Consider the following 10,348-nt stretch of genomic DNA (forward strand, 5'->3'; position numbering starts at 1 on the left):
GATGCATTCAGTGAATAACCATTAATCAGTGACTATCCACTGTTTTCAAATTTAGAGAGTTGTTGAATTGTAGAAACTTATCATCACGCTGACGCTACGAGGGCGAAACTCTGTCACGATGTCCGAAGTGTCAATTAGTAATCCCCTCGCGAGTGACGTTGACTTTAGGCATTAATTAACGCGCACGTCAAAGAATTTTCGAGTCGCCGACGAGTCGCGGTCGCGTCGTAATATTCCGCCAGTTAGCTCCTAACGATAAACAACAAACTACTTTCGGCGCCGACGGTCCGCCGGTATCTTTCGCACGCCACCGCGTTACTCCTCGGCGTCAAAGACGACGGTAATTGCGCCTCCTGCGCAATATACGTTACTTACGAATCTCTTAATTAATTCGTGCCACGACCCGCCTGGGAATTACTTTCACATCGCCAAACGCGCGCTCTCCCCTGGAGCTGCTCCTCTTCTCGTCCCCCCCTTCCGTCCCGCGTTCACGACGCATCCTTGCGTCGTTCTTGCTTCCATCGAGCGGTGTCGGAGTTTAAGCGAAACTTACCACCGAAGGAAGCTTATCTAATAGTCACGGCCGCCCCCGCACGCAAATCAGGTAATATCGAACATCCAATAATCTAATTAGCAACTCCGCGACGCCTGTATATATCTTTACCTGACAATCAGATCGCCAAAATATTATCGATAACAAACAGCCGGCTTCGTATATACATCTTGAAAGGATTAATACGCGCGTGTATATATTAATTCATCGTTCTTGTTTTTATTATTCTGCTTCAAAAATGGAAAAAATATATACGGTATATGTATTTCTGTAAATAAACCGTACGATAACATAACAGCTAGCACAAGCAATCCGATATCCACGTGTTTACATATCAGTAGCAAGAGCGTATATGTCTGAAACGCGTATCGTGATACGATTTATTCAAACGTTGTGTCTCTCTGTGAAGACGTTACGTTTATTTCTGCATGTTGTTTTTAGATAATAATCGCAAATCACATCGAGCAAAATTGTAATATAACTGTATCACTTAATACGTGATATTAGCCTTTTAAATACGAAAAATTTAAAATATTAAAACAACAAATATTACCTCTCAGAGGTAACATCCCTTTAGACTCTTTAGAGTACTAATGTACAAATCATTATATGTATATTTTACATTTTCCCGCATTTCGCATCTCTCAAAATCTGTTGCACTTACATGCATAGTCAGCCAAATAGTACACATGATTTCTAATATCACAAAACAAATATAAATATCTAATTAACTGATTCCGCGGCTACGTTTTCCCTCTGCACGCTGCTCTCGAAGAAAAATGTTCGGTGTGCCAATAGAAATTTGTAATTAAAAAGCGAAGCTGTTAACGAAACGCGCGCGGACTCGCGTCACGTTTTTGGGACAATGAAAATTTTCAGCGTTTCCCACGGCCGAGCGCTAATGGCCTCGGGAACATTCCCGCACGGTGCAACTCTTCCCGAGACGCCGCGCTAATTTTATCCCGTTAGGCTTGGTGAAGCGAGCGACACGTGGCGATATAAGTGTCTCTTGAAACTAATGAAGTATAATGTACGATAACGTGACGTCTCCATCCGCGTTCTGTTGTAACATTATTCACGCGACGGCTTTGCCTTTCGTACATGTCGAACATCGCGACGTCTTGTATCAACACACGTTTCCGAAGGAACTCTCGGCAATCTTTGATCGAAGCGATATCAACGACATCAGTATTATTATATACATGTATTATGAAAAATATTGCACGAACCGCAAATGTATGCGTTTCGTGTTTCATCAATCTTTTTCAATTTGTGTTGAATCTCTTCAGAAAATCACGTTCATAATGTCCAAGTTGAACAATACATCTTCTTCAAGTACTGTATTACAGATACAGTAATCGATACTGGCATCGCGACTAGCGCGATTTGCGCGAATGATTCAACCTCCTCGTCGTCGACCTCAAGAAAAATCCGATATATCCTCCAGTTTGTATCTCAGTTGCTCACAGATCGGCTACCGCTGCCAGTGGAATCCTGCCTAACGATATTCACTCTCATCGGCAGTACGATCCCCTGGGCGATGCCGTAGTGTTCGTACGCGTCTTTCCCGTAGGTCACGTTCGCCTTCTCGGCCCGCTGACCGGGTTTGCTCGTGCTCGACGACGCGGTCGCCGGCGAGGCGGCAGCCGAGGGTGCGCCCGCGATACCCTGCAGCGCGTTGAAACTCTGCATTGCCAAGTGAGAAGCGGCCGAGGTTGCGACTTGCGTCGCGGTCGGCGGCGAGCCTTCGACTCGGCCAGGGAGAGCGCTATTAGGAGGCTGGGACTCGGCTAGAGACGCGTTGCCTATTATCGGCGCCGCGGGTGCTCTGTCAGCTCGCGCGACCGGTGGAGCGATTGATCTCGCCGCTCGCGAAGTCGATAACGTAGCAGCGGAGGGATTGTCCGTTCGAGCTGTCGTCGGATGCGGAGAACCGGACGTCTTTGCTGACGCACGTGGAGGTAACGGCGGGTCCTCCGGCGTTTCCGACGTCCGTAAAACTGTCGCGGACTGCGCCCGTTTCGCTAGATCGGCCCGAGCCTCGACCGACCGCGCGTCCAAAAACGGCGCCGTGTGAGCGCGATTTTTTCTAGCCGGGATTTGCGGGCTCATCGGTACAACTCTACCGCCGCTCTCCGGGATGCCCGTGATTCTGGGCGGTGATTGTTTGACAGAGACGGCACTGACTGGCTGCGCGGAGAGCGGTGATTCGTCTCGAGAATTGTTAGCGCTGGTCCTCGCCGGATCCGTGACGTGTCGGCCGTTAGGGCTGGGCGCGGACGATTGAAGCTGATTGCTCGCGGCGAAATTATTCGTCGTCGCGGGCGACGCGACGTTTACCGAGGTTGCGGCAAGATCGTGAGTCCGATCGCCGCCACCGTTACTTACTGCGGCGGCGAGATTCGGATCGCCGTTGGGGAAGCTGGCGAAGCGCGCGATCGTTTCTCGCTCCTCGGCCACTTGAGGAGCGAAGGGTATTTTCCTTTCGACGGGCTTTGCGGGCGCTCTGTTTTTCGACGCGACCCGACTCGTCGGGACTCTACTGCTGCCTCTTCTCTTTCTGGGATCCTTCATCGCGGCGCTCGGACGCCTCTCCGGAAAATGCCTGCCCCTCATGGAGATCGATTCCACCTCCTCGTTTCCGTTCCCGTCGTTCTCCCTGTCTTCATCTTCATAGAACTCCGAGTCCTCGTAAATATCCGACTCGTCCTCCTCGTTCTCCTCAACGATCGCGCTAGCCTGTATCCACTCCCTGATACGATCCTTCTTCTTCGAGTGGTCCACCGTCGTCTCGATGCCGTACGTCGTGAGAGTGTGGAGAAGTTGATTCTTCTCCTCCAAGGAACTGTGGAAGCTGTACATAGACGGACACAGCTCGTCCCTCTCGTCGGCGCCGCCTGCAGATATATAAAAAGAAATACATCGCTCTGTGATATCCCGTGATGTATCGCCAATACTATCGCGATGCAAAGTCAACTGACCGTTCAACGCTTTTTCGGCCCCGAGTTTCGCCAGCCATCTGTCTTCTAAATATTTATTTACTTCCAACACGCTGACTGGTCGCTTTTCAGCCTTTGGGTCCAACAGCCTCTTGAACATTCTTTAATAAATGTCAAAGTACTAATTTAGCTTTGTCGCATTATCACTGTGTAATTAAATCCTTATTATAAGATAAAATTCCTAGTCGCCTAGTCACGTCTTACAAGATAAATTATATCTATTATAAGATAAATTTCTAGTCACGAGCAACGATAATCTTGATAATTTGTGATAATAAACAAGAGATAACAAGCATGACAAAACAAGATAAATTTTTAAAAACATAAAATGCAGCCTAAAGCGGATCTTGGTGTTCAATAATAATATTATTATTGAAAGTTATTATTTAATAAGATTGAAGTGAAATCTTACAATTTCCAGTTCAGATAAACTACACGCCGAATATTTTTTATCGGTCTTGAAACACAGCTCTCTAACTGAATCCGGATCACGTAATATCACAATTAAATTGACAAGCGATTTAATAATTTTTTATGCTAAAGGCATCTGTTAAACCCTGCAGTAGAATAACCTAATGAAAAATATTATCTCAGCCAGGATTTGAACTTGGACCTTCCTGATCTCTGGGTTATGTCTTACCGTTCGACTATCGAAGCATGTAGCAATATTTATGGCAATAACTAGTAAATGTGGAAAGAAACGCGTCATTTTTCAGGCGATGTATAAGCAAGCATTAAGCAGAAACTCTAATCGAGACCACGAAGTTCTAAACAAGATAAATTTTTGTGCGTGAGAAAAGTGAATGAATAACAACTATAACTGTATCTATCAGATGTGCTCGAGATGCACGCCGACATGGCGCTTAATCTCGCATTCCCGAGTGGAAACTCACCTCTGCGCCCGCGAGCTGATCAGCTGAAATAATTTCGGTTTCTTGGCGATGTTGAGCGTCGCGTTGTGCCAGTTTTGATATCTGGTGTAGCGCGGGTCGTCCATCGCCGCCTTCTGCCATGGCAGGCATCCGGTCAGGCAGACAAATAGGACAATGCCGAATTGCCAGACGTCGTGCGACTTGTAAGCTCTGAAAGTCATTCGTCCGTCGCCGTTAGAATGTATATCCTCGGCGACCGTGGCCGTACTACATCTCGAGTATCATTCATACGCACCCAGTCGCCTTTTTGATATTCGACCAAAATTTCGGATACGAAGCGTTGAAGAAATAAAATTCGGCAACTTCAAGAAAGACGCGCAGGAAAAAGTAGGATAAAATCCAACGCTCATTTTCTCTCACTCGTAAATTTGCGAGCAGTACAAAATGCTCTTTGATAGGTTCATATTCAACATACATCGTAATACCCGAAAATAAGATCCGTCCGTAAATGATTTTATCCTACTTTCCCTTAACCTTCTTTCATTCTTTCAATTTTCTGAACGCATTACAAATCACGCGACAACAACAAAAATATGCAGCTTATTATAAGATCAATCACAGCATATGTATATTTATAATTACTTGTACGTCTCGTCAGTGTCGATCTGCAATACCTCAGGCGGCGAGTACGGCAGCCACTCGTTGTGCCTTCGCACGACGGTGTTGACCCGCCTAGTCTCGCCGAAGTCGCAGAGCTTGATGCGCGAAAAATCGCTGCGAAATATGAGTACGTTGTCGAGCTTGATATCGCGATGCACCAGCTCACGGCTGTGTATGTGATGCACCGCGGCGGCGAGCTGCCTGGCCACCCTCTTCGCGTGCAGCTCGCCCAACCCCGTCTCCGTCACGTTCGACGTGAGATCGCCTGAAAATCGATGACACGGATGACTGAGATGTATTTTCGCGTAATGGCAACGCGAATGTCATGTTCCTTGCAATGGCAATCGTGTTATATAAATGACACTGCACTTCTCGGAAAATATTTAGAGATAATATTGTTCTACCTTGTTGCACGGTAAAAGAAGTGTGTAAAATTGCATCAACGGTAAATGCCAGATTGATACGATTTTATATATAATTTATATACATAATTTTTACACTTGCTCCTTCAATTGTATACATTTTTTTATACAACGTATTGTGTATTGCAATATGCAGCGCGACTTGTTCTATTTTGAAAAATATATAAATTAATGTTTGATAATTAGACAAGAAAGTATTTTATATAGGTATTTATAGATATTTGTGAATTGAATTAATTGAATACTTTTTAGCCATAGATAATATTTATAAATGTAATAATGGTATCAAAACATTATTTCTCCAAAAGTGAATTTAATTAATTTTTTTAAGTACAATATATTTCTTTTACGATAATTAATAAATTTCCTATGATATAGCATCACATACACTCGTAAATAATTTTGACTATTTGTCGAAGTGAAACAAAACGCTATAACTTACTTTGAATTAAAATGTTACTGCATGCGCCAATTTACGCGATTATAAGATTAAGTAGATTGCACAGCGGAATTATAAAAACGAACGGAACTAAAAAAAACTTAACGAACGCGCCTGATTTGTAAGGTGCATAAAAAGTCGGGGGCGCGCACGTGCAAGGGAGCGTCGTAAAATAAATGTCTCACCGAGCGGGGCATATTCCTGACTGAAAACGTAGAAGCCGGCCGTCTCGAATGCCACGTCGTAGGTGGTTATAATGTTTCTGTGCGCCGACAGATGTAACCCATAATGAAATTCCCGAAAGAAGTCCGTGATGCCGGTGTACGCCTTCGGCAGGGCCTTCAGCACCATCTCGGTCTGCGTGCTGCGATGCTCGGTCAGCAGGATTTTGCCGAACCATCCCTCGCCGACGATCTGCAGGATGTCGAACTCTTCGATCAGATTCACCTGTCCCAGAGAATAGTTAGCCCTCGACGCGCTGCCGCACATGACGTGGCCCGTGATCGATCGGGAGAGTCACGTCGCTGTTTTTCGAGCCGCGAATGACGGATGAAGTGCCCAAGCGCGGTTCGCCGGTTCGTCGGATCGTAATGACGCTCAAAACTCAGGAGACCCCCGAGAGCCGCGGGACAAAGGACGGAAGAGCGCGAACGCATACACACGGTGTGTGTGTGTGTGTCACGAGGGAAATGCAATCCCGATGGGAAATATATAGGGATCCCGCGAGCGCGACGACGACGCGACGAAGCCGACGGTGCGTTATCCGCTGCACGCGCTGAATACGACGCGACGCTCTTACACCCGTTCGCCGATCTCCACGCAACGTCTCTATCTATTTTTACTCCAACGCACGCTTCGAACGCACGTTTTCATCCCGATGTGAACTCGACACACAAGACGGCTTCCCCTTAGCACCATTTCATTCAATCACATATCTTATTGCAAGCGAGCGTCACGTCGTTTAGATATAGACGAGAATCGAATAAAAGTTGCGAATTTTTGCTTGAAAAAAAAATGGAAAAATGCTTTTAATTCTGATACTTGATAATAGAAAATTTTTGGCGCGTGTTGATATAATATACCTAAATATAAATGCGATATTGCGAAATCTCGATTTGTTCAGCCTTACGAACTGTGTCCGTAAACACATATCAATTAAACTGATAATAATAATTAAAGTCAATCGAGAGGGATTTAATTAATTCTCAAGTATCACAGATTAATTTTCCTGGATTTTAACAAACCTGTATAAAATAAATAAATTGCTGTTACCGGAATATAAGGAACGCCTTCTATATGAAATAGATATTTAAAGGCGTGCCTGAAATTAAATTATTTCCGGTCAAATGAAACTCAAATTCTATTTAGACTCTGCGTCATCGTCAGGAACGTAATCACAGCAAAGCTATGATTCAGTGTTAGAGAAAGTCACGAAATGATCCAACGACAACGACGATGACGATGACGAGTCACGGTCGCAAATGTCGTCGTCGTCGTCGTCGTCACGGATCCTCTGTTAGGGAAATATTGGTGCAATGCCAGGCAGGAGAATGGCCGTTACTCGAGCGAGCATAATGAAATGCTGCTCGTTCGCGAATCCTATTTCGGGATCTCAATGTCTCGAAGCTGGAAAAGCGCTCCGCTTGCCACCGTCGCCGACGCCGTTGTTTAGACTTTATTCTCGGGAGAAAAGCGCGGGGGACTTTAGGGAAATGCTACGGCTGACAAAGGAAAATCCAATTGTGACCGGTTTTCATGGAGGCGGACTAACGGAAGACACGGAAAGAATGGCATTACCTTCTCGAGCTCGAACTCCCGTATTCTGTGAATGGAACCTCCGATCGCCTTCTTCATTCCGCTCATCTCGATAATTCACAGCTTTTTTTTTATTTACCCGAGAATATATAGATTTTATGGTTCGACGCGCGGACTCAATTGCGACGGCTAGACGTTACATCCCGTCGCTCATAAATCTTGCAGTTGTGTCATCGGTCATCGTCCCGAAAGAGTCCCGCTCGTCAAAATCCGCATCCCCAAAACGTTCCTGCAAAACGTTTGATCGACGTATGAGAATGACACATGATTGTTGATCCGATGAAAGGAGTAGACTAATGGAGACAATCGTGTGTTACAGCGAATATTCGCACTCTGTGTTGGCACGAATTACGCGCGTCGCGGCGCACGTGCACGCACGATAACAATTATGACAAAGGATTCCGACGTTACGGCGGTAGTTATACATACAGGTGAGAAGTGGGACACACGATGGAAATCATAACGAATGTGCCCCGCCGTAAAACGAGAGTCTAACGACGCGACATTTTATCTACGACGAGGGAGGACCGACCGTAGAAACGATCGTAAAATCGCAGTTCCGCGTACAGTGTATGTACATACGTGTGTCCCTGCCGGACGCCGGCTAGTATTTTTGTACCGTGTACAATTGTTGCGCAAGACGCTGGGCGAGAGTGGCTATACGAATTTCACGAGGAATGCACACGGCGTATGTATATTATATGTATACATATAATTTGGCAGATCGCAACCATCGACAATAGATACAAGATCAGCGTTTCCGAAACATTTCTAGCAATTGGAAATTGCTCCTCCTTGACGTAAAGGCGTTTTGCAACACTCGTGAATAATAGAGCGATTAAGCGGTATTTCCGGGTATTCTTAATTGTGACTCTTTGTTCGGCCAATAAAAATAAATAGCGTGCACGTGTGTCAATTCCTTTCATCCCGTCAAGATATACACCACATTATATGCAAGAATTCAGTATAATTATACAATTTAAAACGTCAGACGTTTACGATTATTTTGTTCTTGAGCGGTCTAATTAAATTTATTTTTTATCCAATCATTAATTCGACAACCACAATCCTTGTTCCCAAAGTATAAGAATACTCCTTCTCTCTCTGTCTCTTGTGGAAGGCACTTCCATACGAAAATCGAATAAACATCCGCAAGAGCACCTATCAATAAATGCATTTTATTTAAATCCCATTTGTATCGGCGAACGCGGACTTACGGTTGATGGAACTCGTGGTTCCTCGTCGTTATTTATGTAAGCGCCGTTCACGGAAACGCGGGCACGCACAGTACGGGGTTGTCCATGCAAATTTACGGATCGCGTGCAGCTCCCCGCTTTCCGTAATCCGTCCGCACGCCGGGATTCGAGGAAGCACTTGCAGGCACGAAGAGAGGCGCACAATTAACACCACCGGAGAGAACGCGTGTCTTCGTCCGCAGGGGGTGCGGAAGGGAGATAGGAGGGGGAGGAGGCACATCCGCGGATGAAATCCGCAGAAAACGTGGACACGCGCGCGTCTGGAGAATCCACGTCGAGAGGTACAAAAGTCGATATCTTTTTCTCTCTCTCTCTCTCTCTCTCTCTCTCTCTCTCTCTCTCTCTCTCTTTCCCGCAAGTCGCGCAAATCGTCGCGGCCACGCACCTCGAATGATCTCACGACTGGTCTGCCGTGTTCGGTGCACTGTTTGCCTGTCTGCAGTATTTATAAAACGCTAACCGGAAAGCGCGGCTGGCGAGCTGATCTTGGCGTCTTGCCGGTTTGCCCGCGCACCCATCACCTCGTCGTAAAGGGCGCACACCATATTACGGTCATTGGTGAACCTAAACTCCATGCCAACGGGATTTTGAGGCCCGGTCAGCAGCGACGTAATTCATTTTAAATAATCAAATTAAATTTCATTTGGGCTCTTTGCAATAACTCTCAATAAAAATTGAAAATCGTATTCGTGATTTAAATAGAATAAGAGTTCAGTTAATCGAAGCAATTTGTTGGTGTAATTTAATTTTTTATTAAAATTTTGTACGTTGTCTTGCGATTTTCAAGTTAGGTATATACAAAGTACGTTTACGTTGAATAGTAATAAATGTGGAAATGAAATTTATTTAGTAATACATTTTTAACTGGTAACTCTTGCAGACTAGTCATGTGCGAAATCTCATAAGCTATCCCAGCAAGCATATAAACTGCTATATAGCATGTATAAACGTATCATTATTCACGTGTTACATCTATGTATGTTATATGGCAGTTACGTTCGATGTTTACTGAGGTGATTTGTGTTTTATTTATACGCAAAAGTAATTGTGCAGCATGTATGCGTGAGGCGTGAGGTCGAAGAATAAAATAAAAGCGAAAATTACTTCTCGCGCTGTCAGTTAAAGAACCTTTTGTATACTACTGCCAAATGTATATAGCGTCTGATAACAGTGAGATTAGTAGTTTTTATAGAAGAGATTTTTAATTTCATACTATAATTAAATACCAATATAAGTACTTTCAAGATTTTACCGGTAATTCTGGCGCGCAAAAGTTTTTATCATTTTTCGCGCACGACGAAGATTAATTGCAATAAACTCGTACACGACATT

At 44.8% G+C, this 10,348-nt stretch overlaps 1 protein-coding gene across 2 annotated transcripts; it reads right to left on the reverse strand.

The window, feature by feature from the left end:
• Positions 1-517: 517 nt before the first annotated feature.
• LOC105448616 (serine/threonine-protein kinase KIN4) lies at positions 518-9,422 on the reverse strand. Of its 2 annotated transcripts, none has more exons than XM_011687287.1 (7): positions 8,978-9,422; positions 7,743-7,989; positions 6,131-6,392; positions 5,067-5,349; positions 4,446-4,634; positions 3,535-3,653; positions 518-3,450 (listed from the first exon to the last, which is right to left on the reverse strand). In XM_011687287.1, the coding sequence occupies exons 2-7, from the start codon at positions 7,806-7,808 to the stop codon at positions 2,009-2,011; spliced, it is 2,361 nt and encodes a 786-aa protein (XP_011685589.1). In that variant the 5' UTR covers positions 7,809-7,989; positions 8,978-9,422; the 3' UTR covers positions 518-2,008. The 2 variants fall into 2 exon arrangements, with proteins under 2 accessions (XP_011685589.1, XP_011685590.1); XM_011687288.1 differs by having other exon boundaries at positions 9,402-9,419.
• Between the last annotated feature and the right edge of the window lie 926 nt (positions 9,423-10,348).

The sequence above is a fragment of the Wasmannia auropunctata genome, unplaced genomic scaffold (assembly GCF_000956235.1).
Source record: "Wasmannia auropunctata unplaced genomic scaffold, wasmannia.A_1.0 LD336083.1, whole genome shotgun sequence".
Taxonomy (NCBI): domain Eukaryota; kingdom Metazoa; phylum Arthropoda; class Insecta; order Hymenoptera; family Formicidae; genus Wasmannia; species Wasmannia auropunctata.

Bases quoted from the DNA above. Each gene is read 5' to 3' on its own strand.
- LOC105448616 (XM_011687287.1), bottom strand. From the start codon at position 7,808: ATGAGCGGAATGAAGAAGGCGATCGGAGGTTCCATTCACAGAATACGG. The intron at 6,393-7,742 runs GTAATGCCATTC...TCTCTGGGACAG, and splicing joins GGGAGTTCGAGCTCGAGAAG to GTGAATCTGATCGAAGAGTT. The intron at 5,350-6,130 runs GTGAGACATTTA...ATCGATTTTCAG, and splicing joins TCAGGAATATGCCCCGCTCG to GCGATCTCACGTCGAACGTG.